Source organism: Somniosus microcephalus, unplaced genomic scaffold, assembly GCF_052327205.1.
Source record: "Somniosus microcephalus isolate GS21.2 unplaced genomic scaffold, FLI_Smic_1.0 unresolved_chr7, whole genome shotgun sequence".
Classification (NCBI taxonomy): domain Eukaryota; kingdom Metazoa; phylum Chordata; class Chondrichthyes; order Squaliformes; family Somniosidae; genus Somniosus; species Somniosus microcephalus.
Genome location: NW_028225185.1, coordinates 29,495,647 through 29,523,554, shown reverse-complemented (window position 1 = coordinate 29,523,554; position 27,908 = coordinate 29,495,647). Strand labels below are relative to the sequence as shown.

The 27,908-nt window shown below is 54.8% G+C and overlaps 2 protein-coding genes across 5 annotated transcripts in view; one reads left to right on the top strand and one right to left on the bottom strand.

The window, feature by feature from the left end:
* The window catches only part of ftsj1 (FtsJ RNA 2'-O-methyltransferase 1), a 166,255-nt gene that overhangs the window by 102,963 nt on the left and 35,384 nt on the right, over positions 1 to 27,908 (bottom strand). The gene's annotated exons all lie outside the window — the stretch shown is intronic.
* Positions 69 to 27,630, top strand: wdr13 (WD repeat domain 13). 3 transcript variants are annotated; one of them, XR_015075750.1, is made up of 11 exons: positions 69 to 248; positions 9,558 to 9,652; positions 11,119 to 11,356; positions 15,176 to 15,285; positions 18,395 to 18,525; positions 20,310 to 20,617; positions 21,697 to 21,877; positions 22,400 to 22,541; positions 24,893 to 25,011; positions 26,273 to 27,227; positions 27,336 to 27,630. XR_015075750.1 is itself a non-coding variant. In XM_085978847.1 (10 exons), exons 2-10 carry the CDS (start codon positions 9,612 to 9,614, stop codon positions 26,455 to 26,457), a joined length of 1,455 nt encoding a protein of 484 aa, XP_085834973.1. In that variant the 5' UTR covers positions 69 to 248; positions 9,558 to 9,611; the 3' UTR covers positions 26,458 to 27,630. The 3 variants fall into 3 exon arrangements, 1 of the variants encoding a protein (XP_085834973.1); XR_015075749.1 differs by having other exon boundaries at positions 27,275 to 27,630; XM_085978847.1 differs by having other exon boundaries at positions 26,273 to 27,630.

The window sequence follows — 27,908 nt, the reverse complement described above, 5'->3', positions numbered from 1 at the left end:
CGGGACAACCGGGGCGGAGTTGAAGGCGGACAGGAGAAGCGTGTGACAGTGGAGGCTGCGGCCAATAGATTGAGGAGGAAGAGACCCCGTGATACGGGAGAACCGGGGCGGAGCTGAAGGCGGGCAGGAGGAGGGGCAGCATCACGTGACGCGGGGAGGGGCGCCGCCCGCTCTCGGAGCGGACAGCCTGACGTCAGTCGGACTCTCGCCGATTCTGTGAGGGAGACGACGCCGTCGGACAGAAAATGGTGAGCTCTTTTCCCCTCGCTCCCCCACTGATTTACTTTTAATAAAAAAGCCGTAATTGACATTTGATCGAAGGATATGAAAAAGAAGCGCGATCGGTTAGTATTTGAATGGAGCGTCGCCTTACCCGCCCAGGCTCCTTGATGGACGCGGCGCTCTGACCAATCAGCGTCCGAGCTCGCCTCGCACTTGCCGGCCGGCCAATCAGCGCCCGCTCTGGGGTGGGAGCGGGACTTCCGCCGGAAGGCAGCCACCTCCCTCTCAATGCGGAAGTGCCTGATGTCTCTGAGCAAGGCTGCAATATTTGGTCAGGAAGGAGGTCTTTACTCACATTTTTTTTTGCCATTTAGCATTCTCTGATTTTAGATTTTTTTTTTGCAAAAGATGCACCGGTTGTTCCCTGATCTTTTAATGCCAATTTTTAAAAAATTTGCTCTTAAACTTTCCAGCCTGGTTTAATTAATTTAAAAAAGAAAAATGGGTTTTATTTTGCTTTCTCTCTCGCTCGATAGTTGCATTGTCTGATTTTTATAATACGTTTTTGCAAAACGATGCACTTGTTGCACCCTGATCTTTCAATGCCAAATTTTTGCTCTTAATTCAATTCAATTCAATTTTATTTGTCATATATGCAGCAGACGTGTGTACTGCACAATGAAATGTTGATTTTTACGAGTCCTCCCAACATTGGAATAAATATGGCATAACAATGATAAAAATACTAATAGAAATACAGTAATAATAAATAAAACAGTAATAAATAATAAATTAATCGTTCATGAGTCTTATGGCCTGGGGGTAGAAACTGTTTCGAAACTTGCTGGTACGAGACCGTATGCTTCGGTATCTCTTACCGGACGGGAGCAGGGCAAGAGGTTGTGGCTGGGGTGACTCGTGTCTTTGATGATTCTCAGGGCCTTCCCCCGGCACCTCAAATCAAATCAACTTTTATTGTCGTTGTTAGTGCACAAGTACAGTACAACGAAATGTAGGCTTGCGGCTCCCGAGAGTGTACATTTGGATTAAGACATTTAAACATTCAACATACATTTGGCTTGTAGTATGTTAACATTAACATAACCATAATAAAGTGCATCGGCAGATGTGCAGGCTTTAGAGTTTATTTGTGGAGTTCAGTAGGATGACAGCCCTGGGAAAGAAGCTGTTCCTGAATCTGGTCGTTCGGGTGCGAATGCATCTGTAGCGTCTCCCAGATGGCAGGAGGGCGAACAGACTGTGGCTGGGGTAGCTATCTACCCCAGGTCTCTCGGGGTAGATATCCTGCACAGCAGGTAGTTTAATTCCTATAGTATGTTGTGCAGCTTTCACCACCACCTGTAGAGCCTTGCGGTCTGTGGCGGTGCAGTTGCCATACCAGGTAGTGATGCAGCCGGACAGGATACTCTCGATGGTGCACCGGTAGAAGTTGGTGCACCATTTAAACATTCCAGCCAGGTTTTAATTAATTAAAACAACTTTTTTTTGATTCTCTCAATTGTTCCAGTGTCTGATTTCATAATGAGTATTTCCAAAAAGATGCACTTGTTGCCGACGCCTCCTATTTCTGATGTTCCATTGTCTAATTTCAGAATAAGTAGAGAGTGATAGATGGCAGGAATGACGTATGAGGAGAGATTGGGTCGATTGGGCTTATACTCGCTGGAGTTTAGAAGAATGAGAGGGGATCTCATTGAAACGTATAAAATTCTAACAGGACTAGACAGACTAGATGCAGGAAGGATGTTCCCGATGGTCGGGGAGTCCAGAACCAGGGGTCACAGTCTAAGGATAAGGGGTAAGCCATTTAGGACTGAGATGAGGAGGAATTTCTTCACCCAGAGAGTGGTGAACCTGTGGAATTCTCTACCACACAAGGCAGTCGAGGCCAATTCATTAAATATATTCAAGAAGGAGTTGGATATATTTCTTAAGGCTAAAGGGATCAAGGGGTATGGGGAGAAGGCAGGGACAGGGTATTGAATTTGGATGATCAGCCATGATCTCATTGAATGGCGGAGCAGGCTCGAGGGGCCGAATGGCCTACTCCTGCTCCTATCTTCTATGTTTCTATGTAAGAGGACACAGACAGGCTGGTGGAATGGGCGGACACGTGGCAGATGAAATTTAATGCAGAAAAGGGCAAATTGATACATTTTGGTAGGAAGAACGAGGCGAGGAAATATAAACTAAAGGGTACAATCCTAAAGGGGGTGCATGAACAGAGAGACCTGGGGATAAATGTGCACAAATCGTTGAAGGTGGCAGGGCAGGTTGAGAAAACGGTTAAAAAAAAGCATACGGGATCCTGGGCTTCATAAATAGAGGAATAGAGTACAAAAGCAAAGAAATTATGATGAACCTGTATAAAGCACTGGTTCGACCTCAACTAGAGTATTGTGTCCAATTCTGGGCACCGCACTTTAGGACGAATGTGAAGGCTTTAGAGAGGGTGCAGAAAAGATTTACAAGAATGGTTCCAGGGATGAGGGACTTCAGTGATGTGGAGAGACTGGAGAAGCTGGGATTGTTCTCCTTAAAGCGGAGAAGGTTAAGGGGAGATTGACCAGAATGGTACCAGGGATGAGGGACTTCAGTGATGTGGAGAGACTGGAGAAGCTGGGATTGTTCTCCTTAGAGCAGAGAAGGTTAAGGGGAGATTGACCAGAATGGTACCAGGGATGAGGGACTTCAGTGACGTGGAGAGACTGGAGAAGCTGGGATTGTTCTCCTTAGAGCAGAGAAGGTTAAGGGGAGATTTGATAGAGGTGTTCAAAATCATGAGGGGTCTGGACAGAGTAGATAGAGAGAAACTGTTCCCATTGGCGGAAGGGTCGAGAACCAGAGGACACAGATTTAAGGTGATTGGCAGAAGAACCAAAGGCGACATGAGGAAAAACTTTTTTACGCAGCGAGTGGTTAGGATCTGGACTGCACTGCCTGAGAGGGCGGTGGAGGCAGACTCAATCGTGGCTTTCAAAAGGGAATTGGATAAGTACCTGAAGGAAAAAAAATTGTCAGGGCTATGGGGAAAGGGCGGGGGGGGAGTGGGACTAGCTGAAGTGTTCTTGCAGAGAGCCGGCGTGGGCTCGACGGGCCGAATGGCCTCTTCCTGCGCTGTAACCTTCCTACGATTCTGTGAAGTTTTTTGCACTTCTTACTTTGTCATCTTTTAATGCCGAATTTGATTGTGTTGAATGTTCCAGCAAGGTTTAATTAACTAAAAAAAATACAGCTTTCTTTCAGTTTAGCAATTGTTGCATTGTTTCGTTTAATAATAGGTTTTTGCAAAAGATTCACTTGCTGCTTCCTTGTCTTTTAATGCCAGTTATACGGTGTTAAACCTGCCAGCGATGTTTGTTTAATTTAAAAAATACATATTTGGGGGGGAGGAGTCCAGGACGAGGGGGCAGAGTCTAAAAATTAGAGCCAGACCTTTCAGGAGTGATATTAGGAAACACTTCGACACACAAAGGGTGGTAGAAGTTTGGAACTCTCTTCCGCAAACGGCAATTGATGCTGGATCAGTTCATTTAAAATCTGACTGGTAGATTTTTGTTAACCAAAGGTATTAAGGGACCTGGACCAAAGGCGGGTAGATGGAGTTAGGACACAGATCAGCCACAATCTCATTGAATAGCAGAGCAGGCTCGAGGGGCTGAATGGCCTCCTCCTGTTCCTAATGTAACAGGCTCGAGAGGCTGAATGGCCTCCTCCTGTTCCTAATGTAACAGGCTCGAGGGGCTGAACGGCCTCCTCCTGTTCCTAATGTAACAGGCTCGAGGGGGCTGAACGGCCTCTTCCTGTTCCTAATGTAACAGGCTCGAGGGGGCTGAACGGCCTCCTCCTGTTCCTAATGTAACAGGCTCGAGGGGGCTGAACGGCCTCCTCCTGTTCCTAATGTAACAGGCTCGAGGGGGCTGAACGGCCTCCTCCTGTTCCTAATGTAACAGGCTCGAGGGGGCTGAACGGCCTCCTCCTGTTCCTAATGCAACAGGCTCGAGGGGGCTGAACGGCCTCCTCCTGTTCCTAATGCAACAGGCTCGAGGGGCTGAACGGCCTCCTCCTGTTCCTAATGTAACAGGCTCGAGGGGCTGAATGGCCTCCTCCTGTTCCTGATGTAACAGGCTCGAGGGGGCTGAACGGCCTCCTCCTGTTCCTAATGTAACAGGCTCGAGGGGCTGAATGGCCGACTCATGTTCCTAATGTAACAGGATCGAGGAGACTGAACGGCCTTCTCCTGATCCTAATGTAACAGGCTCGAGAGGGCTGAATGGCCTCCTCCTGTTCCTAATGTAACAGGCTCAAGGGGCTGAATGGCCTCCTCCTGTTCCTAATGTAACAGGCTCAAGGGGCTGAATGGCCTCCTCCTGTTCCTAATGTAACAGGCTCGAGGGGGCTGAATGGCCTACTCCTGTTCCTAATATAACAGGCTCGAGAGGGCTGAATGGCCTCCTAATGTAACATGCTCGAGGGGGCTGAATGGCCTCCTCCTGTTCCTAATGTAACAGGCTCGAGGGGGCTGAATGGCCTCCTCCTGTTCCTAATGTAACAGGCTCGAGGGGCTGAATGGCCTCCTCCTGTTCCTAATCTAACAGGCTCCAGGGGGCTGAATGGCCTCCTCCTGTTCCTAATGTAACAGGCTCGAGGGGCTGAACGGCCTCCTCCTGTTCCTAATGTAACAGGCTCGAGGGGCTGAACGGCCTCCTCCTGTTCCTAATGTAACAAGCTCGAGGGGCTGAATGGCCTCCTCCTGTTCCTAATGTAACAGGCTCGAGGGGCTGAACGGCCTCCTCCTGTTCCTAATGTAACAGGCTCGAGGGGCTGAATGGCCTCCTCCTGTTCCTAATGTAACAGGCTCGAGGGGCTGAATGGCCTCCTCCTGTTCCTAATGTAACAGGCTCGAGGGGGCTGAATGGCCTCCTCCTGTTCCTAATGTAACAGGCTCGAGGGGCTGAATGGCCTCCTCCTGTTCCTAATGCAACAGGCTCGAGGGGCTGAACGGCCTCCTCCTGTTCCTAATGTAACAGGCTCGAGGGGCTGAATGGCCTCTTCCTGTTCCTAATGTAACAGGCTCGAGGGGGCTGAACGGCCTCCTCCTGTTGCTATGTTCCTTTTGTTTCAATTTTTAAGAAATAGGAGCAGGAGTTGGCCATTCGGCCCCTCGAGCCTGCTCCGCCATTCAATAAGATCACGGCTGATCACAGAATCACAGAAACCCCACAGTGCAGATAGAGGCCATTTCGGCCCATCGAGCCTGCACCGACACATATCCCACCCGATCCCCGTAACCCCACGTATTTAATCCCCCTAACACTAAGGGTCAATTTATCATAGCCAATCAACCTAACCCGCACATCTTTGGATCCGCAGATCATCGACCTCAACTCCACTTTCCCGCCCAATCCCTTGAGTCCAAAAATCTCTCGATCTCGGCCTTGAATAGACTCAACGACTGAGCCTCCACAGCCCTCTGGGGCAGAGAATTCCAAAGATTCACCGCCCTCTGAGTGAAGAAATTCCTCCTCATCTCAGTCCTCAATGGCCGACCCCTTATCCTGAGACTGTGACCCCTGGTTCGAGACTCTCCAACCAGGGGGGAACAGCCTCTCAGCATCTACCCTGTCAATCCCCCTCAGAATCTTGTATGTTTCAATGAGATCACCTCTCATTCTGCTAAACTCCAGAGAGTATCGGCCCAGCCTACCCAATCTCTCCTCATAGGACAACCCCCTCATCCCAGGAATCAATCTAGTGAACCTTCATTACACCGCCTCCAAGGAAAGTATATCCTTCCTTAGATAAGGAGACCAGAACTGTGCCCAGTACTCCAGGTGTGGTCTCACCAAGGCCCTGTACAATTGTAGCAAGACTTAATTGCAAAGGCAAAATACTGCGGATGCTGGAAATCTGAAATAAAAACCGAAAATGCTGCAAACACTCAGCCGGTCAGGCAGCATCTGTGGAGAGAGAGAAACAGAGTTAACGTTTCAGGTCGATGACCCTTCGACAGAACTGGAAACATAGAAATTCACGGCGCAGAAGGAGGCCATTCGGCCCCTCGTGTCCGTGCCGGCTGACAAAGAGCTCTCCAGCCTAATCCCACTGTCCAGCTCTCGGTCCGTAGCCCTGTGGGTTACGGCGCTTCGAGTGCGTATCCAAGTACTTTTTAAATGTGATGAGGGTTTCTGCCTGGACCACCCTTTCAGGCAGTGAGTTCCAGACCCCCACCACCCTCTGGGCGAAGAAAGTTCTCCTCAACTCCCCTCTAATCCTTCTCCCAATGACTTTAAATCTCTGCCCCCCTGGTTACTGACCTCTCTGCTCAGGGAAATAGGTCCTTCCTATCCACTCTATCCAGGGCCCCTCATCATTTTATACACCTCGATTAAATCTCCCCTCAGCCTCCTCTGTTCCAGAGAAAACAACCCCGGCCTCTCCGATCTTCCCTCATCGCTAAAATTCTCCAGTCCCAGCAACATCCTCGGAAATCTCCTCTGTACCCTCTCTAGTGCAATCACATCCTTCCTGTAATGTGGTGACCAGATCTGCACACAGTACTCTAGCTGTGACCTAACTAATGTTTTATACACGGTAAAAGATAGCCAATTGAGAAAAACCTTGACAATGTACAGACTTAGTGAACATAGCCTGGCCATCGAAAAAGGCAGACACAGACAGACCCGGCTGCCAAGAGAGGACAGGATATGCTCTCACTGCAGTCAGGCAGTGGTGGAGACAGAGATGCACTTCCTCACAGCTTGTGGAAACTATCAGGGCATCAGGGAGAATTTCTACCCAAAATTCACAAAAATATGCCCTGAATTCAGAAATTTGAATGACGACCAAAAACTCCCATACCTACTAGGGGAAGAGAGAAATTGTGTAACCTTAGCGGCACACTATGTTACAGCTTGCCATAAACAGAGGGACAACCACTAAATATAAGAAAAGAGTATATACAAATAATAATGAATGTATATTTATACACTCGGGGATATATCTGTTTATACACTGTATGGATAGATCTGCGTTTATGTGTTCAACCATGAATGTTTTTAGATGCTTTGGCAACATAAGATGTACCTTGTCATGCCAATAAAGCGATTTGAATTGAATTGTACAAATTATATGAATGTATATTTATACACTCAGGAATATATCTGTTTGTACACTGTATGGATAGATCTGTATTTTTGTGTACAACCATGAATGTTTTTCGATGCTTTGGCAACATAAGATGTACCTTGTCATGCCAATAAAGCGATTTGATTTGATTTGAATTGAATTGAATTGAATTGAATTGAATTGAATTGAATTGAAGCATAACCCCCCTGCTCTTGTATTCTATGCCACGGCTAATAAAGGCAAGTATCCCGTACGCCGCCTTAACCACCTTCTCTACCTTCAGGGATCTGTGGACCTGCGCTCCAAGGTCCCTCTGATCCTCTGCACTGGGGAAGTGAGAGATGTGACCGGTTTTAAGCGGAGGCGGGGAAAGGGGGGAGGAATGAACAAAAGGGAAGGTCCGAGATCGGGTGGAAGGCGGGAGAGATTAACTGACAAAAGGGTGATGGTGCGAGGCGAGAGGAGAGGGTAACAGGACACGTTCAGAAACAAAAGATGGATCCCGGAGGAGTAAATGGGAAGGGCAGAATCGTCAACAGCTGCCGGCCGAAAAAATAGGGGCCGAGGTTCTGATCTGAAATTGTTGAACTCGATGTCGAGTCTGGCAGGCTGTAAAGGGCCCAATCGAAAGACGAGGTGCTGTCCCTCGAGCTTACGTTGCTAGGAGGCCGAGGACGGCGAGGTCAGAGGGGGAGTGGAGCGGAGAATTGGCCTTCGTAGCGAGAGGATTCGAGTACAGGAACAAGGATGTCTTGCTGCAGTTGTACAGGGCCTTGGTGAGACCACACCTGGAGTATTGTGTGCAGTTTTGGTCGCCTTATCTGAGGAAGGATGTTCTTGCCATGGAGGGAGTGCAGCGAAGATTCACCAGACTGATACCTGGGATGGCAGGAATGACGTATGAGGAGAGATTGGGTCGATTGGGCTTATACTCACTGGAGTTTAGAAGAATGAGAGGGGATCTCATTGAAACGTATAAAATTCTAACAGGACTAGACAGACTAGATGCAGGAAGGATGTTCCCGATGGTCGGGGAGTCCAGAACCAGGGGTCACAGTCTAAGGATAAGGGGTAAGCCATTTAGGACTGAGATGAGGAGGAATTTCTTCACCCAGAGAGTGGTGAACCTGTGGAATTCTCTACCACAGAAGGCAGTTGAGGCCAGTTCATTAAATATATTCAAAAAGGAGTTGGATATATTTCTTAAGGCTAAAGGGATCAAGGGATATGGGGAGAAGGCAGGGACAGGGTACTGAATTTGGATGATCAGCCATGATCTCATTGAATGGCGGAGCAGGCTCGAGGGGCCGAATGGCCTACTCCTGCTCCTATCTTCGATGTTTCTATGTAAAGTGACAGGCGACCGGAAGCTCGGGGTCACCCTTACGGACTGAACGGCGGTGTTCCGCAAAGCGGCCGCCCAATCTGCCTTTAGTCTCCCCAGTGTAGAGGAGACCGCATCGTGAGCAGCGCTGTCGGTATACTAAAGAGCTTTAAACACTGTCAAGTGGAGAAGTACAGGAAACTGTACTCGAGTTTAAGAAAAAAGACTCCCATCTCTCCAGCGCCTTTCCCCACCTCCGACAGGGCGGCGCTCCCTCAGTACCGCCCCTCCGACAGGGCGGCGCTCCCTCAGTACCGCCCCTCCCACAGTGCAGCGCTCCCTCAGTACCGCCCCTCCGACAGGGCGGCGCTCCCTCAGTACCGCCCCTCCCACAGTGCGGCGCTCCCTCGGTACTGCCCCTCCGACAGTGCGGCGCTCCCTCGGTACTGCCCCTCCACAGTGCGGCGCTCCCTCAGTACCGCCCCCTCCCACAGTGCGGCGCTCCCTCAGTACCGCCCCTCCGACAGTGCGGCGCTCCCTCAGTACCGCCCCTCCGACAGTGCGGCGCTCCCTCAGTACCGCCCCTCCGACAGTGCTGCCCTCCCTCAGTACCGCCCCTCCGACAGTGCGGCGCTCCCTCAGTACCGCCCCTCCGACAGTGCGACGCTCCCTCAGTACCGCCCCTCCGACAGTGCGGCGCTCCCTCAGTACCGATCCTCCGACAGTGCGGCGCTCCCTCGTTACCGCCCCTCCGACAGTGCGGCGCTCCCTCAGTACTGCCCCTCCGTATACGGTCGCCCCCCACCTATCCGCAGGTGTCAATTGTTTTTAAAAAATCTTTGCTCCTTTCTCTCTGTTGCAGAGGGGCCGCTGTGCGGATCCCAGAAATCCCTGAAGAGTCGCCGGCACCTGTGGGATGGCAGCAGTCTGGCAGCAGGTGTTAGCTGTTGACGCCAGGTAAGTCTTGGGGCCCCAGGGAGGATGCGGCCTGGGACTGAGGCCCAGTGATTGTTGTGCAGAACCCAGGTCGATCAGCAGGGCTGGGCTCCCCGACGAGGCCTCCAGCCTGCTGTCGCTGCGTTCCTCTGATCGTCTGCCCTCTCTCTTCCTCCTGCTCACCCTCCAAATACCCGGGTCCCGCACCATCGCCGCCCGCCTGTGAAACCGGGACCCTGGTAGGCTTCTTCATAACATAGAATTAGGAGCAGGAGTAGGCCAGATGATCTTCAGTAAGATCACGGCTGATCTTCGACCTCAACTCCACTCTCCCGCCCGATCCCTCGATTCCCCTAGAGTCCAAAAATCTATCGATCTCGGCCTTGAATAGACTCAACGACTGAGCCTCCACAGCCCTCTGGGGCAGAGAATTCCAAAGATTCACCGCCCTCTGAGTGAAGAAATTCCTCCTCATCTCAGTCCTAAATGGCCGACCCCTTATCCTGAGACTGTGACCCCTGGTTCTAGACTCTCCAGCCAGGGGGGAAACAGCCTCTCCTCTGGGGGATTGGGTGGATGTTGATGATTCCACGGCAGTATCGGAAGAGCCGGAAGTTCTCCTCGGCTCAGTTGGGAGCTGTACTGAGGGAACGCCGCCCTGTCGGAGGGGCGGTACTGAGGGAACGCCGCCCTGTCGGAGGGGCGGTACTGAGGGAGCGCTGCCCTGTCGGAGGGGCGGTACTGAGGGAGCGCTGCACTGTCGGAGGGGCGGTACTGAGGGAGCGCCGCACTGTCGGAGGAGCAGTACTGAGGGAGCGCCGCACTGTCGGAGGGGCAGTACTGAGGGAGCGCCGCACTGTCGGAGGGGCGGTACTGAGGGAGCGCTGCACTGTCGGAGGGGCGGTACTGAGGGAGCGCTGCCCTGTCGGAGGGGCGGTACTGAGGGAGCGCCGCACTGTCGGAGGGGCGGTACTGAGGGAGCGCCGCACTGTCGGAGGGGCGGTACCGAGGGAGCGCCGCACTGTCGGAGGGGCGGTACCGAGGGAGCGCCGCACTGTCGGAGGGGCGGTACCGAGGGAGCGCCGCACTGTCGGAGGGGCGGTACTGAGGGAGCGCCGCACTGTCGGAGGGGCAGTACTGAGGGAGCGCCGCACTGTCTTTCCGAGGCCACGCCTGCCCTCTCAGGTGGATGTAAAAGATCCCACGGCCACTATTGGAAGAAGTGCAGGGGGGAGTTACCCCCGAACATTCCTCCCTCGATCAACCTCCCCTAATGAATCTCGCAGCACAGGAGGAGGCCATTCGGCCCATCGTGCCTGTGCCAGCTCTTTGAACGAGCTCTTTGAACGAGCTCTCCAATTAGTCCCACTCCCCCCTGCTCTTTCCCCACAGCCCTGCACATTAAATCCCTTTCAGTGTTTAAGTAGATGCTTCTGCAGCTCCTGGCTGACCCTTCCTCTGCTCTTGTTCTTTTTCGCCGTGGCCAGGTATAACGCCTACCGGACCTCCAACTTTCCGCAGTTCCGCACGCAGTACATCCGCCGCCGTAGCCAGCTCCTGCGGGAGAATGCAAAGGGCGGCTTCGACCCCCTCGTGCGGCGCCACTACCTGAAGCTGCGCAGCCAGCTGCTCGCCCAGCGCTACGGAGCCCTGTCGGAGCAGAGCAGCTTCCGCGCCCACAGCAACAGCGTCAGGAGCAGTCGCACCACCCTCGACCGCATGGAGGTAAACGGGGGGCTGTGGGGGAGAGACGGGCTGACCGAGACCCTTCGCCTCGTGCTATCGTGGGCCGCGGGATTCCCCGGTTCCATCCTCCCCCTCCCTCGCCCCTGAGCTGATGGCGGTGGGCTCGGGCGCGGGCGTCGCGATCGGCCGGGCCAACCCCGGGAGAGGGAGGGTGAACCGCAGTTCCTGGTGGCTGTCGAGCGCCAGTGTGAGAGGGCGAGAGAGAGACAGCGAGAGAGAGAGACAGCGAGAGAGGGAGACAGCGAGAGAGAGAGACAGCGAGAGAGAGAGACAGCGAGAGAGAGAGACAGCGAGAGAGAGAGACAGCGAGAGAGAGAGACAGCGAGAGAGAGAGACAGCGAGAGAGAGAGACAGCGAGAGAGAGAGACAGCGAGAGAGAGAGACAGCGAGAGAGAGAGACAGCGAGAGAGAGAGACAGCGAGAGAGAGAGACAGCGAGAGAGAGAGACAGCGAGAGAGAGAGACAGCGAGAGAGAGAGAGACAGCGAGAGAGAGAGAGAGACAGCGAGAGAGAGAGAGACAGCGAGAGAGAGACAGCGAGAGAGAGAGAGACAGCGAGAGAGAGAGAGACAGCGAGAGAGAGAGAGACAGCGAGAGAGAGAGAGAGACAGCGAGAGAGAGAGACAGCGAGAGAGAGAGACAGCGAGAGAGAGAGACAGCGAGAGAGAGAGACAGCGAGAGAGAGAGACAGCGAGAGAGACAGCGAGAGAGACAGCGAGAGAGACAGCGAGAGAGAGACAGCGAGAGAGAGAGAGACAGCGAGAGAGAGAGAGAGACAGCGAGAGAGAGAGAGAGAGACAGCGAGAGAGAGAGAGAGAGACAGCGAGAGAGAGAGAGAGAGACAGCGAGAGAGAGAGAGAGACAGCGAGAGAGAGAGAGAGAGACAGCGAGAGAGAGAGAGAGAGACAGCGAGAGAGAGAGAGAGAGACAGCGAGAGAGAGAGAGAGAGACAGCGAGAGAGAGAGAGAGAGACAGCGAGAGAGAGAGAGACAGCGAGAGAGAGAGAGACAGCGAGAGAGAGAGAGACAGCGAGAGAGAGAGAGACAGCGAGAGAGAGAGAGACAGCGAGAGAGAGAGAGACAGCGAGAGAGAGAGAGACAGCGAGAGAGAGAGAGACAGCGAGAGAGAGAGAGACAGCGAGAGAGAGAGAGACAGCGAGAGAGAGACAGCGAGAGAGAGACAGCGAGAGAGAGACAGCGAGAGAGACAGCGAGAGAGAGACAGCGAGAGACAGCGAGAGAGAGAGAGAGAGACAGCGAGAGAGACAGCGAGAGCGAGACAGCGAGAGCGAGAGAGACAGCGAGAGAGCGAGAGAGAGAGACAGCGAGAGAGAGAGAGAGACAGCGAGAGAGAGAGAGAGAGACAGCGAGAGAGAGAGACAGCGAGAGAGAGAGAGAGAGAGAGAGAGAGAGAGAGACCGAGAGAGAGACAGCGAGAGAGAGACAGCGCGAGAGACAGCGAGAGAGAGACAGCGAGAGAGAGACAGCGAGAGAGAGAGAGAGAGGGAGACAGAGAGAGTGTGTGTGTATGTGAGAGAGAGGAGAGAGCCAGTGTGTGTGTGGGGGGGAGAGAGAGAGAGAGAGCCAGTGTGTGTGAGAGTGCGAGTGTGTGCGAACAAGAGAGTATGTGAGAGCGTGTTTGCGAGCGAGAGTGTGAGTGCGAGCGTGTTTGCGAGCGTGAGAGTGTGAGAGTGCGAGCGTGTGCACGAGCGAGTGAGAGTGCGAGCGTGTGAGATTGTGAGAGAGTGCGAGCGTGTTTGCGAGCGAGAGAGCGTGTTTGCGAGCGTGAGTGCGAGCGTGTTTGCGAGCGAGAGAGCGTGTTTGCGAGCGTGTGAGTGCGAGCGTGTTTGCGAGCGAGAGCGTGTTTGCGAGCGTGAGTGCGAGCGTGTTTGCGAGCGAGAGTGCGAGCTTGAGAGCGTGTGAGCGTGAGCGTGTTTGCGAGCGTGAGAGCGCGAGCGTGTTTGAGAGCGTGTGAGTGCGAGCGTGTTTGCGAGTGAGAGAGCGCGAGCGTGTTTGCGAGCGAGAGAGTGTGTGACGGTCGAATTGCTCAGCTCACTCGCCGTCTAGACTCGGGCAGGAGGAATGGTGAGTTGGGTGCGGTATCGGAGGGACCCGTACCCCCAGCGAGAGACGGCGCCTTCAGGCGAGGGGAGGAGATATCAAAATAAAGGGTGGGGTGATTGGGGGATCATGCTATGACATCTTTTGTTTTATTTTTTTTCTTCCCCCCCACCCCCCCCCCCCCCCCCCCCACCACCAAACGGCTTCAATTAATTTTTATCCCCTCCTTTCAGGACCCTGCACGCACCGTTCCGTGGCTGAACGGGTGGGTAAGTGACCTGTTGTGAGGTCTCGGGCAATGGCGTGTTTTGCTGGGAGATGTGTGAGGTTGCCCAACTCTCTGTGTGTGTGTGTGTTTGTGATTCTCTCTCCTCCCCGCCCACTTTCTGGTCAAGAATCAGACCCACGTGATCTCGTAGTGCTGCAGTCCTACCAGTGATTCCTCCCTGGCCCCCCAGCTTTCTCCCTCGGCCCTCCTCCTCAACCCTCGGCCCTCCTCCTCCTCTCACCCTCGCCTCCTCCTCCTCCTCCTCCTCTACCCCTCGGCCCTCCTCCTCCTCTACCCCTCGGCCCTCCTCCTCCTCTACCCCTCGGCCCTCCTCCTCAACCCTCGCCGCCTCCTCCTCCTTAACCCTCGGTCCTCCTCCTCCTCTCCCCCTCGCCTCCTCCTCCTCTACCCCTCGGCCCTCCTCCTCTCCCCCTCGCCTCCTCCTCTACCCCTCGGCCCTCCTCCTCTCCCCCTCACCTCCTCCTCCTCTACCCCTCGGCCCTCCTCCTCTCCCCCTCGCCTCCTCCTCCTCAACCCTCGGCCCTCCTCCTCCTCTCCCCCTCGCCTCCTCCTCCTCTACCCCTCGGCCCTCCTCCTCCTCTACCCCTCGGCCCTCCTCCTCCTCTACCCCTCGGCCCTCCTCCTCAACCCTCGCCGCCTCCTCCTCCTTAACCCTCGGTCCTCCTCCTCCTCCTCTACCCCTCGGCCCTCCTCCTCTCCCCCTCGCCTCCTCCTCCTCCTCTACCCCCCGGCCCTCCTCCTCCTCTCCCTCGCCGCCTCCTCCTCCTCCTCTCCCTCGTCGCCTCCTCCTCCTCCTCTCCCTCGCTGCCTCTTCCTCCCCCTCGCTGCCCCTCGCCGCCCCCCTCCCCCTCGCCGCCCCCCCTCCCCCTCGCCTCCCCCTCGCCGCCGCCCCTCGCCTCCCCCCCTCCCCCTCGCCTCCCCCCCTCCCCCTCGCCGCCGCCCCCCCCTCCCCCTCGCCCTCCCCCCCTCCCCCTCGCCTCCCCCCCTCCCCTCTCCTCCTCTGATCAGTGCCCCTCCACACCTTCCTCCCTCCTCCGCTTTGTCCTCCACTCTTCCTCCTTGCTGAATCCTCGCTGATTTCCCCCCTCCCCGCAACAATCGCTCAACTCAAATGAATTCTTTCTCCGCGGCCTCCAGCCCGCGGGACCGCCTCGCCTCCCTCTACAATCGAGCAGCTTGGCGGTATTGCCGAACCACTACTTGATTTACCTCAAAATCTCGCCGCTGTCGGGGTCTCGGCCCTCTGAGTGGGTTGCTGACTTTTATACGTAGATGCCTAATTTTTTCAAATGACTGCGTTTGGTCTTGCAATTGACGGAGTTCTGCCTCCTGTGATTTTTTTTTCACCCCTCTCTTTTTCCCCCCCCCCCCCCCCCACCTCCCACCATGTGTCGATGACCCTATCCTTTCACCTGCCTCTTGTGTTTTTTTCCCTACCCGTCCCTCCGCAGGACTTTGAGGACGACCTGCGAGCCCAGGGAGCGCGAGGCCACAGGCGCTCAGTGAGCCGGGGGTCGTACCAGCTGCAGGCGCAGATGAATCGAGCCGTCTACGAGGACAAGTGAGTGCTCCTCCCGCCACCGCTAACGTTCACCTGTTGCCTTCAACATTCAGCGTCAGATTGGGTTACCGCTAAACCCTTCACCAATCGCTGGATGGTCCTCAGCTGGAGTATTGTGTCCAATTCCGGGCACCGCACTTCAGGATGTCAAGGGCCTTGGAGAGGGTGCGGAGGAGATTGACCAGAATGGTTTAGGGATGAGGGACTTCAGTGATGTGGAGAGACTGGAGAAGCTGGGGTTGTTCTCCTTAGAGCAGAGAAGGTTAAGGGGAGATTGACCAGAATGGTTTAGGGATGAGGGACTTCAGTGATGTGGAGAGACTGGAGAAGTTGGGGTTGTTCTCCTTAGAGCAGAGAAGGTTAAGGGGAGATTGACCAGAATGGTTTAGGGATGAGGGACTTCAGTGATGTGGAGAGACTGGAGAAGTTGGGGTTGTTCTCCTTAGAGCAGAGAAGGTTAAGGGGAGATTGACCAGAATGGTACCAGGGATGAGGGACTTCAGTGATGTGGAGAGACTGGAGAAGCTGGGATTGTTCTCCTTAGAGCAGAGAAGGTTAAGGGGAGATTGACCAGAATGGTACCAGGGATGAGGGACTTCAGTGACGTGGAGAGACTGGAGAAGCTGGGGTTGTTCTCCTTAGAGCAGAGAAGGTTAAGGGGAGATTGACCAGAATGGTTTAGGGATGAGGGACTTCAGTGATGTGGAGAGACTGGAGAAGTTGGGGTTGTTCTCCTTAGAGCAGAGAAGGTTAAGGGGTGATTGACCAGAATGGTTTAGGGATGAGGGACTTCAGTGATGTGGAGAGACTGGAGAAGCTGGGGTTGTTCTCCTTAGAGCAGAGAAGGTTAAGGGGAGATTGACCAGAATGGTACCGGGGATGAGAGACTTCAGTGACGTGGAGAGACTGGAGAAGCTGGGGTTGTTCTCCTTAGAGCAGAGAAGGTTAAGGGGAGATTTAATTGAGGTGTTCAAAATCATGAAGGGTTTTGATGGAGTAAATAAGGAGAAACTGTTTCCAGTGTCAGGAGGGTCGGTAACCAGAGGACACAGATTGAAGATAATCGGTAAAAGAACCAGAGGGGAGATGAGGAGAATGTTTTTTACGCAGCGAGTTGTTGTGATCTGGAACGCGCTGCCTGAAAGGGCGGTGGCAGCAGATTCAATAGTAACTTTCAAAAGGGGGAATTGGAGAAATACTTGAGGGGGAAAATGTGCCGGGCTGTGGGGAAAGAGCAGGGGGGAGTGGGACTGATTGGAGAGCTCGTTCAAAGAGCCGGCACAGGCACGATGGGCCGAATGGCCTCCTCCTGCGCTGTAAGATTCTCTGAACTGTTCGTCAACCGGCATCCATCTATGTTTCACAACGACACACTTCGAATAAGCACGAGACGTATAGGGAACAGACTTTATTGATATGCAGCGCAGGTGATCGATTTATACTCTACACAGAGAATGGCTTTCAGTATCAGTCCAACTGTCGAAATCCTTGCCCCTTTATACGCTTTATTTTGCCCACATCAAAGATACAGGTCGTGGATAAGAGCCTGTGACCTATCTGTTCCCGAATCCCTTGAAGGCAGGCTATTCTAGTTAAACTTACCATAGAGGGAGTGCAGCGAAGGTTCACCAGACTGGTTCCTGGGATGGCAGGACTGTCGTATGAGGAGAGATTGAGTAGACTAGGCCTGTATTCACTAGAGTTTAGAAGAATGAGAGGGGATCTCATTGAAACATATAAAATTCTGACAGGGCTAGACAGACTGGATGCAGGGAGGGTGTTTCCCTTGGCTGGGGGGGTCTAGAACGAGGGGGTCACAGTCTCAGGATACGGGGTAGGACATTTAGGACTGAGATGAGGAGAAATGTCTTCACTCAGAGGGTGGTGAACCTGTGGAATTCTCTACCACAGAAGGCTGTGGAGGCCAAGTCACTGAATATATTTAAGAAGGAGATAGATAGATTTCTAGACACAAAAGGCATCAAGGGGTATGGGGAGAGAGCGGGAATATGGTATTGAGATAGAGGATCAGCCATGATCATATTGAATGGCGGAGCAGGCTCGAAGGGCCGACTCCTGCTCCTATTTTTCGATGTTCTATGTTTCTAAAAGGTTGAATATGTTTATGCCTGTTGGTTTGTGCTGTGTAGCACCAGCTTTAGTCGATTGGGCCGATACTCTCTAGAGTTTAGAAGAATGAGAGGTGATCTCATTGAAACATACAAGATTCTGAGGGGGATTGACAGGGTAGATGCTGAGAGGCTGTTTCCCCTCTGGCTGGAGAGTCTAGAACCAGGGGGCACAGTCTCAGGATAAGAGGTCGGCCATTTTAGGACTGAGATGAGGAGGAATTTCTTCACTCAGAGGGCGGTGAATCTTTGGAATTCGGTGCCCCAGAGGGCTGTGGAGGCTCAGTCGTTGAGTATATTCAAGGCTGAGATCGAGAGATTTTTGGACTCGAGGGGAATCGAGGGATCGGGGCGGGAGAGTGGAGTTGAGGTCGAAGATCAGCCGTGATCTTATTGAATGGCGGAGCAGGCTCGAGGGGCCGAATGGCCGACTCCAGCTCCTAATTCTGATGCTCTTAGGTTCTTCATATTTTTACCTGAGAAAATGCTGGCAACAGTCAGCGGGGCCAGCCAGGTTCTGTGGAGAGATAAACAGAGTGGACGGTTCAGTTCGATGACCTTTCGTCCGAATTGGAAAAAGTTGGCCAACGTTTTCCAGTTCTGACGAAAGGTCATCGAGCTGAAACGTTAACTCTGTGTTTCTCTCGCCACAGAGGTGCCGTCTTTCGGACGAGACGTTAATCCGAGGCCCCGTCTGCCCTCTCGGGTGGATGTAAAAGATCCCACGGCCACTATTGGAAGAAGAGCAGGGGGGAGTTCTCCCCGGTGTCCTGGGGCCAATATTTATCCCTCAACCAACATCACTAAAAACAGATGATCTGGTCATTATCACATTGCTGCTCGTGGCTGCCGCGTTTCCTACATTACAACAGTGACCACACTTCAAAAAGTCCTTCATTGGCTGTGAAGCGCTTTGGGACGTCCTGAGGTGGTGAAAGGCGCTGGAGAAATGGGAGTCTTTCTTTCTCTCTCTCTCTCAGGTCGCCGGGCAGTGTGGTTCCGACCTCTGTAGCGGAGGCCAGTCGCGCGATGGCGGGCGATACCACGCTGAGCGAGAACTACGCCTTCGCTGGAATGTACCACATCTTCGACCAGCACGTGGATGAAGCGGGTAAGGGCGCGGCGGGCGGTCCGCGGGGTAAGAGGCGGGGAGAGAGTCGACCCCGGCGAGCGGCCGCTTCGGGTAGCGCACTCGCCTCTCAGCCAGAATGTGGTGGGGTCAGGTCCCCACTCCAGAGATTCGAGCATAAAAATCTAGGCTGGCACTCCCTACTGGAGTGTTGCACTGTCGGAGGGGCAGTACTGAGGGAGTGTCGGAGGGGCGGTACTGAGGGAGTGTCGGAGGGGTGGTACTGAGGGAGCGCCGCACTGTCGGAGGGGCAGTACCGAGGGAGCGTCGCACTGTCGAAGGGGCGGTACTGAGGGAGCGCCGCACTGTCGGAGGGGCGGTACTGAGGGAGCGCCGCACTGTCGGAGGGGCGGTACTGAGGGAGCGCCGCACTGTCGGAGGGGCGGTACTGAGGGAGCGCCGCACTGTCGGAGGGGCGGTACTGAGGGAGCGCCGCACTGTCGGAGGGGCAGTACTGAGGGAGCGCCGCACTGTCGGAGGGGCGGTACTGAGGGAGCGCCGCACTGTCGGAGGGGCGGCACTGAGGGAGAGCCGCACTGTCAGAGGGGGCCATCTTTCGGGATGAGACATTAAACCGAGGTCCGTCTTCCCTCTCAGGTGGACGTGAAACATCCCACGGCCACTATTTCGAAGAGTGCTCCCCGGTGTCCTGGGTCAAAAGAACCAGAGGGGAGATGAGGAGAATGTTTTTTCCGCAGCGAGTTGTTGTGATCTGGAACACGCTGCCTGAAAGGGCGGTGGGAGCAGATTCAATAGTAACTTTCAAAAGGGGAATTGGCCTCCTTCTCTATGTGGGTAAATGTGAGGTTATCCACTTTAGTGGCAAAAACAGGAAGGCAGATTATCTGAACGGCAACAGATTGGGAGAAGGGGAAGTGCAACGAGACCTGGGTGTCCTTGTGCACCAGTCGCTGAAGGTAAGCATGCAGGTGCAGCAGGTGGTTAAGAAGGCAAATGGTATGTTGGCCTTCGTAGCGAGAAGATTTGAGTACAGGAGCAAGGATGTCTTGCTGCAGTTGTACAGGGCCTTGGTGAGACCACATCTTGAGTATTGTGTGCAGTTTTGGTCGCCTTATCTGCGGAAGGATGTTCTTGCCATGGAGAGAGTGCAGTGAAGATTCACCAGGCTGATACCTGGGATGGCAGGAATGACGTACGAGGAGAGATTGGGTCGATTGGGCTTATACTCGCTGGAGTTTAGAAGAATGAGAGGGGATCTCATTGAAACTTATAAAATTCTAACAGGACGAGACAGACTAGATGCAGGAAGGATGTTCCCGATGGTCGGGGAGTCCAGAACCAGGGGTCACAGTCTAAGGATAAGGGGTAAGCCATTTAGGACAGAGATGAGGAGGAATTTCTTCACCCAGAGAGTGGTGAACCTGTGGAATTCTCTACCACAGAAGGCAGTTGAGGCCAATTCATTAAATATATTCAAGAAGGAGTTGGATATATTTCTTGAGGCTAAAGGGATCAAGGGATATGGGGAGAAGGCAGGGACCGGGTACTGAATTTGGATGATCAGCCATGATCTCATTAAATGGCGGAGCAGGCTCGAGGGGCCGAATGGCCGACTCCTGCTCCTTTCTCGTGCTCTAAGATTCTCTGATCAACTTGTCATGTTCTGTGTCTGTGAACGCCTGTCTCTCTCTGTTCCTGCTCCACCCCCTTTTTTAAAAAGCGTTACCATTTAGGTTCTGCTGCGCCCTCTCGATTTATTAACGTGTGGATTGAAGTAAATGGTTCTCTGGCTCCTCCCCCCGCAGTTCCCAAAGTGCAGTTTGCGAATGACGACAAGAACCGCCTGGCCTGCTGCTCGCTGGACGGGACAGTCTCCATCTTGCAGCTGGTGCCCACTCCGCCGGCCGTGCTGCGGGTGCTGAAGGGCCACGCCCGGGGCGTGACCGACTTCGCCTGGTCCCTCTCCAACGACATCATCGTCACCACCTCGCTGGATGCCACCATGTGCATCTGGGCCACCGAGGACGGCAAGTGCATCCGGGAGATAGCCGACCCGGACTGCTCCGAGCTGCTGTGCTGCACCTTCCAGCCCATCAACAACAACCTGACTGTGGTAGGTGCGGCGGGGCGGGTAACGAGAGCGCCTTGGGATGTCCCAAAGGTTTCGGCTGTGACACGCCGCACTGTCGGAGGGGCGGTACTGAGGGAGCGCCGCACTGTCGGAGGGGCGGTACTGAGGGTGCGCCGCACTGTCGGAGGGGCAGTACTGAGGGAACGCCGCACTGTCGGAGGGGCGGTACTGAGGGAGTGCCGCACTGTCGGAGGGGCGGTGCCGAGGGAGCGCCGCACTGTCGGAGGGGCGGTACTGAGGGAGCGCCGCACTGTCGGAGGGGCGGTACTGAGGGAGCGCCGCACTGTCGGAGGGGCAGTACTGAGGGAGCGCCGCACTGTCGGAGGGGCGGTACTGAGGGAGCGCCGCACTGTCGGAGGGGCGGTACTGAGGGAGGGCCGCACTGTCGGAGGGGCAGTACTGAGGGAGCGCCGCACTGTCGGAGGGACAGTACTGAGGGAGCGCCGCACTGTCGGAGGGGCGGTGCTGAGGGAGCGCCGCACTGTCGGAGGGGCGGTACTGAGGGAGCTCCGCACTGTCGGAGGGGCGGTGCTGAGGGAGCACCGCACTGTCGGAGGGGCGGTACTGAGGGAGCGCCACACTGTCGGAGGGGCGGTACTGAGGGAGCGCCGCACTGTCGGAGGGGCAGTACTGAGGGAATGCCGCACTGTCGGAGGGGCCGTCTTTCTGGAAAGATGTTAAACCGAGGCCCCTCTCCGCCCACTTGAGTAACAGATCCCACGGGCACTGTTGGAAGAAGGCGGGCGGGTGGGGAGGTGCTCCCTGGGGTCTCAGTGGAGACTGGGGGACAGTCAGTTGGCGACAAGGTTGTGTTCTCAATCGGGGAGCTGGGAGGGAGACGTCAGAAACTCACTCCACGGCGCCACCTGGTGGCCGGAGCTGGCAGGTACACCCTGACAGTTGACATAGCAAAACCGAATGGGGAAACATGAGCAAAATGAGAGCACAGGTAGTAAGGCTTGAGGGCGGGAAATGCGCGACTTTTTTGAATGCCGCTCCTGCAGCGAGCGTCTTGACCCCTAACCTGATCGCTCTGTGTGTCTGCCCCGCATGGGTCGCAGGTCGGGAACAACAAGCACAATGTCCACGTCATGAACATCTCCACCGGCAAGAAGGTAAAGGGAGGCTCTAGCAAGCTGACGGGCCGCGTCCTCGCCTTGTCCTTTGACTCGCCCGGCCGCATCCTCTGGGCCGGCGACGACCGGGGCAGCATTTTCTCCTTCATCTTCGACATGGCCACAGGTAGGCGGGCCGGGATCGCGCTGTGCGGCTTCGTGGGCCCGATCCCTCTCTCTCTCTTCCTCTGTTGTTTTTTTGTCAACTCGCTGGGCCGCGGGTTCCATGGGCGCCCTCCCGTACCTTGGCACCTCGGTCTCAGTGGGGTATTCGACTGCGGGAGGCCTCGCGGGCGAGGCTGATCTTGCCCTTGGCCCGACCCCGGGCGCCCCCTTCTGGCAACTCGCCCGAGTCTCGCTTGTTCACCTGCAAACCTGGAGGGTGCGGGTCATCAGGCAATTCGACCGTCAAGGGCATCACAGCCAAGCCCGCCACTGAACCTGACGTCTGCTTGCTCTCACTTGCTCTCCTCTTTCACTCTCTCTCACACACGCTCCACACACACTCTCTCTCTCTCTCCCCCCCTCTCTCTCTCTCTCCCCCTTTCTCTCTCTCTCTGCCCCCTCTCTCTCCCTCTCCCTCTCTCTGTTTCTCTCTCTCTCTCTCGCACTCTGTGTAAACTGTGTGCTTTACCGCCTCTGCCCACAGGCAAGCTGACCAAAGCGAAGCGTCTGGTGGTGAGTGAGGGCAGTTCCATAACCAGTATCTCCGCCCGGTCCTGGATCAGTCGCGAGGCACGCGACCCCTCCCTGCTGGTCAACGCCTGCGTCAACAAGCTGCTGCTCTACAGGTAAGGAGAGGGTTCCTGGACTGTCTGTTCAGTGTGAGGGTTCCTGGACTGTCCGTGTGCAGTGTGAGGGTTCCTGGACTGTCCGTGTGCAGTGTGAGGGTTCCTGGACTGTCTCTGTGCAGTGAGAGTGTTCCTGGACTGTCTCTGTGCATTGTGAGTGTTCCTGGACTGTCCGTGTGCAGTGTGAGTGTTCCTGGACTGTCCGTGTGCAGTGAGAGTGTTCCTGGACTGTCCGTGTGCAGTGTGAGTGTTCCTGGACTGTCCGTGTGCAGTGTGAGTGTTCCTGGACTGTCTCTGTGCAGTGTGAGTGTTCCTGGACTGTCCGTGTGCAGTGTGAGGGTTCCTGGACTGTCCGTGTGCAGTGTGAGTGTTCCTGGACTGTCTCTGTGCAGTGTGAGTGTTCCTGGACTGTCCGTGTGCAGTGTGAGTGTTCCTGGACTGTCCGTGTGCAGTGTGAGTGTTCCTGGACTGTCCGTGTGCAGTGTGAGGGTTCCTGGACTGTCCGTGTGCAGTGTGAGGGTTCCTGGACTGTCCGTGTGCAGTGTGAGTGTTCCTGGACGGTCTCTGTGCAGTGTGAGTGTTCCTGGACTGTCTCTGTGCAGTGTGAGTGTTCCTGGACTGTCCGTGTGCAGTGTGAGTGTTCCTGGACTGTCCGTGTGCAGTGTGAGTGTTCCTGGACTGTCCGTGTGCAGTGTGAGTGTTCCTGGACTGTCTCTGTGCAGTGTGAGGGTTCCTGGACTGTCCGTGTGCAGTGTGAGGGTTCCTGGACTGTCCGTGTGCAGTGTGAGGGTTCCTGGACTGTCCGTGTGCAGTGTGAGTGTTCCTGGACTGTCCGTGTGCAGTGTGAGTGTTCCTGGACTGTCCGTGTGCAGTGTGAGTGTTCCTGGACTGTCCGTGTGCTGTGTGAGTGTTCCTGGAATGTCCGTGTGCAGTGTGAGTGTTCCTGGACTGTCTCTGTGCAGTGTGTGTGTTCCTGGACTGTCTCTGTGCAGTGAGAGTGTTCCTGGACTGTCTCTGTGCAGTGTGAGGGTTCCTGGACTGTCCGTGTGCAGTGTGAGTGTTCCTGGACTGTCCGTGTGCAGTGTGAGTGTTCCTGGACTGTCTCTGTGCAGTGTGAGGGTTCCTGGACTGTCTCTGTGCAGTGTGAGTGTTCCTGCACTGTCTCTGTGCAGTGAGTGTGTTCCTGGACTGTCTCTGTGCAGTGTGAGTGTTCCTGGACTGTCCGTGTGCAGTGTGAGTGTTCCTGGACTGTCTCTGTGCAGTGTGAGTGTTCCTGGCCTCTCCCTGTGCAGTGTGAGTGTTCCTGGACTGTCTCTGTGCAGTGTGAGTGTTCCTGGACTGTCTCTGTGCAGTGTGAGTGTTCCTGCACTGTCTCTGTGCAGTGTGAGTGTTCCTGGACTGTCTCTGTGCAGTGTGAGTGTTCCTGCACTGTCCCTGTGCAGTGTGAGTGTTCCTGGACTGTCCGTGTGCAGTGTGAGTGTTCCTGGACTGTCTCTGTGCAGTGTGAGTGTTCCTGCACTGTCTCTGTGCAGTGTGAGTGTTCCTGGACTGTCCGTGTGCAGTGTGAGTGTTCCTGCACTGTCTCTGTGCAGTGTGAGTGTTCCGGGACTGTCCGTGTGCAGTGTGAGTGTTCCTGGACTGTCTCTGTGCAGTGTGAGTGTTCCTGCACTGTCTCTGTGCAGTGTGAGTGTTCCTGGACTGTCTCTGTGCAGTGTGAGTGTTCCTGCACTGTCCCTGTGCAGTGTGAGTGTTCCTGGACTGTCCGTGTGCAGTGTGAGTGTTCCTGGACTGTCTCTGTGCAGTGTGAGTGTTCCTGCACTGTCTCTGTGCAGTGTGAGTGTTCCTGGACTGTCCGTGTGCAGTGTGAGTGTTCCTGCACTGTCTCTGTGCAGTGTGAGTGTTCCGGGACTGTCCGTGTGCAGTGTGAGTGTTCCTGGACTGTCTCTGTGCAGTGTGAGTGTTCCGGGACTGTCCGTGTGCAGTGTGAGTGTTCCTGGACTGTCTCTGTGCAGTGTGAGTGTTCCTGCACTGTCTCTGTGCAGTGTGAGTGTTCCGGGACTGTCCGTGTGCAGTGTGAGTGTTCCTGGACTGTCCGTGTGCAGTGTGAGTGTTCCTGGACTGTCTCTGTGCAGTGTGAGTGTTCCTGGCCTCTCCCTGTGCAGTGTGAGTGTTCCTGGACTGTCTCTGTGCAGTGTGAGTGTTCCTGGACTGTCTCTGTGCAGTGTGAGTGTTCCTGGACTATCTCTGTGCAGTGTGAGTGTTCCTGGCCTCTCCCTGTGCGGTGTGAGTGTTCCTGGGCTGTGGGGATTCCTGTCAAGGGTGCTTTCACTGACCCGGTCTTCTGTCCACAGGGTGGTGGACAATGAAGGGACGCTACAGCTGAAGAGGACCTTCGAAATCCAGCAGAGCTCCAACCCTGTGCGCAGCATCTTCTGCCCCCTGATGTCTTTCCGACAGGGGGCTTGTGTGGGTAAGAGCTCGCGGAGTTTCGTGTCTTGGGCAGCACTGTAGGAGACTCGGGTACAAGCACAGCGCTCAACCTGGGCAGCTTTACATTCGTTCCTGTAACCAGTTAATCTGCGTGTATTGAGCACCTTGCTGTACCTGCCCTGGCAGTGTTTGATGGGGACAGTGTAGAGGGAGCTTTACTCTGTATCTAACCCGTGCTGTACCTGCCCTGGGAGTGTTTGATGGGGACAGTGTAGAGGGAGCTTTACTCTGTATCTAACCCGTGCTGTACCTGCCCTGGGAGTGTTTGATGGGGACAGTGTAGAGGCAGCTTTACTCTGTATCTAACCTGTGCTGTACCTGCCCTGGGAGTGTTTGATGGGACAGTGTAGAGGGAGCTTTACTCTGTATCTAACCCGTGCTGTACCTGCCCTGGGAGTGTTTGATGGGGACAGTGTAGAGGGAGCTTTACTCTGTATCTAACCCGTGCTGTACCTGCACTGGGAGTGTTTGATGGGACAGTGTAGAGGGAGCTTTACTCTGTATCTAACCCGTGCTGTACCTGCCCTGGGAGTGTTTGATGGGGACAGTGTAGAGGGAGCTTTACTCTGTATCTAACCCGTGCTGTACCTGCCCTGGGAGTGTTTGATGGGGACAGTGTAGAGGGAGCTTTACTCTGTATCTAACCCGTGCTGTACCTGCCCTGGGAGTGTTTGATGGGACAGTGTAGAGGGAGCTTTACTCTGTATCTAACCCGTGCTGTACCTGCCCTGGGAGTGTTTGATGGGACAGTGTAGAGGGAGCTTTACTCTGTATCTAACCCCGTGCTGTACCTGCCCTGGGAGTGTTTGATGGGACAGTGTAGAGGGAGCTTTACTCTGTATCTAACCCCGTGCTGTACCTGCCCTGGGAGTGTTTGATGGGACAGTGTAGAGGGAGCTTTACTCTGTATCTAACCCGTGCTGTACCTGTCCTGGGAGTGTTTGATGGGACAGTGTAGAGGGAGCTTTACTCTGTATCTAACCCGTGCTGTACCTGCCCTGGGAGTGTTTGATGGGGACAGTGTAGAGGGAGCTTTACTCTCTATCTAACCCGTGCTGTACCTGCCCTGGGAGTGTTTGATGGGACAGTGTAGAGGGAGCTTTACTCTGTATCTAACCCGTGCTGTACCTGCCCTGGGAGTGTTTGATGGGACAGTGTAGAGGGAGCTTTACTCTGTATCTAACCTGCGAGGACTCACCCTGCGAGCCACTGACGGGTTTCCTCTCTCTCTCCGCCCGCAGTCACCGGCAGCGAGGACATGTGCGTCTACTTTTTCGACGTGGAGCGAGCCACCAAGGCGATCGTGAACAAGCTCCAGGGTCACAGCGCGGCCGTGCTCGATGTCAGCTTTAACTGCGATGAGAGCTTGCTGGCCTCCAGTGACGCCAAGGGCATGGTCATCATCTGGCGACGGGAGCAGAAGTAGGGAGGCCGACCGTCCCACTCGAGAGCTTCCTTTGCATGACCAGCTGACGGGAGTTTTTATATATATAATATAAAATAGTAATATATATATATATATATATATATATATACATTCGAAACAGCTGCAATATTCAGAGTTCTCTAGAATTAACTTGGCCTGAGGTTTGGGTCTCCCTGGGTGACCGACTGCCAGGCTTCCCCGCCCCAACCTTCTAACCCAAAGGTTGCTCGGTGCTGGCTGCTGGTGGGCAAGGAAAAGTGTCCCAGGTACACCCCTTCCTCCTCTCTCCAAAACTACAGGTAATAGTGTCCCAGGTACACCCCTTCCTCCTCTCTCCCCCCACTCTCCCCGAAACTACAGGTAAAAGTGTCCCAGGTACACCCCTTCCTCCTCTCTCCCCCCACTCTCCCCGAAACTACAGGTAAAAGTGTCCCAGGTACACACCTTCCTCCTCTCTCCCCCCACTCTCCCCGAAACTGCAGGTAATAGTGTCCCAGGTACACCCCTTCCTCCTCTCTCCCCCAACTCTCCCCGAAACTACAGGTAATAGTGTCCCAGGTACACCCCTTCCTCCTCTCTTCCCCCCACTCTCCCCGAAACTACAGGTAAAAGTGTCCCAGGTACACACCTTCCTCCTCTCTCCCCGATACTACAGGTAAAAGTGTCCCAGGTACACACCTTCCTCCTCTCTCCCCGAAACTACAGGTAAAAGTGTCCCAGGTACACACCTTCCTCCTCTCTCCCCGAAACTACAGGTAAAAGTGTCCCAGGTATACACCTTCCTCTCTCCCCGAAACTACAGGTAAAAGTGTCCCAGGTACACCCCTTCCTCCTCTCTCCCCCCACTCTCCCCGAAACTACAGGTAAAAGTGTCCCAGGTACACACCTTCCTCCTCTCTCCCCGATAGTACAGGTAAAACTGTCCCAGGTACACACCTTCCTCCTCTCTCCCCGAAACTACAGGTAAAAGTGTCCCAGGTACACACCTTCCTCCTCTCTCCCCCCACTCTCCCCGAAACTACAGGTAAAAGTGTCCCAGGTACACCCCTTCCTCCTCTCTCCCCCCACTCTCCCCGAAACTACAGGTAAAAGTGTCCCAGGTACACACCTTCCTCCTCTCTCCCCGAAACTACAGGTAAAAGTGTCCCAGGTACACACCTTCCTCCTCTCTCCCCGATACTACAGGTAAAAGTGTCCCAGGTACACCCCTTCCTCCTCTCTCCCCGAAACTACAGGTAAAAGTGTCCCAGGTACACCCCTTCCTCCTCTCTGCTCCCCAGCCTTGCCCGAACTGCTCGGGGCTGGGGCCAGGGCGGAGGGGTGACGCGGGGGGGGGGTGGGGAGTGGAGCAGGAGCCCGAACCCTGGCCGGGAGTTGTTGGCCACCCTTCCTGCCCGAGCCTAACCAAGTCGGCCCATGGACCCGGGGTCGGGGTGGGGGGGAGCGGAAGT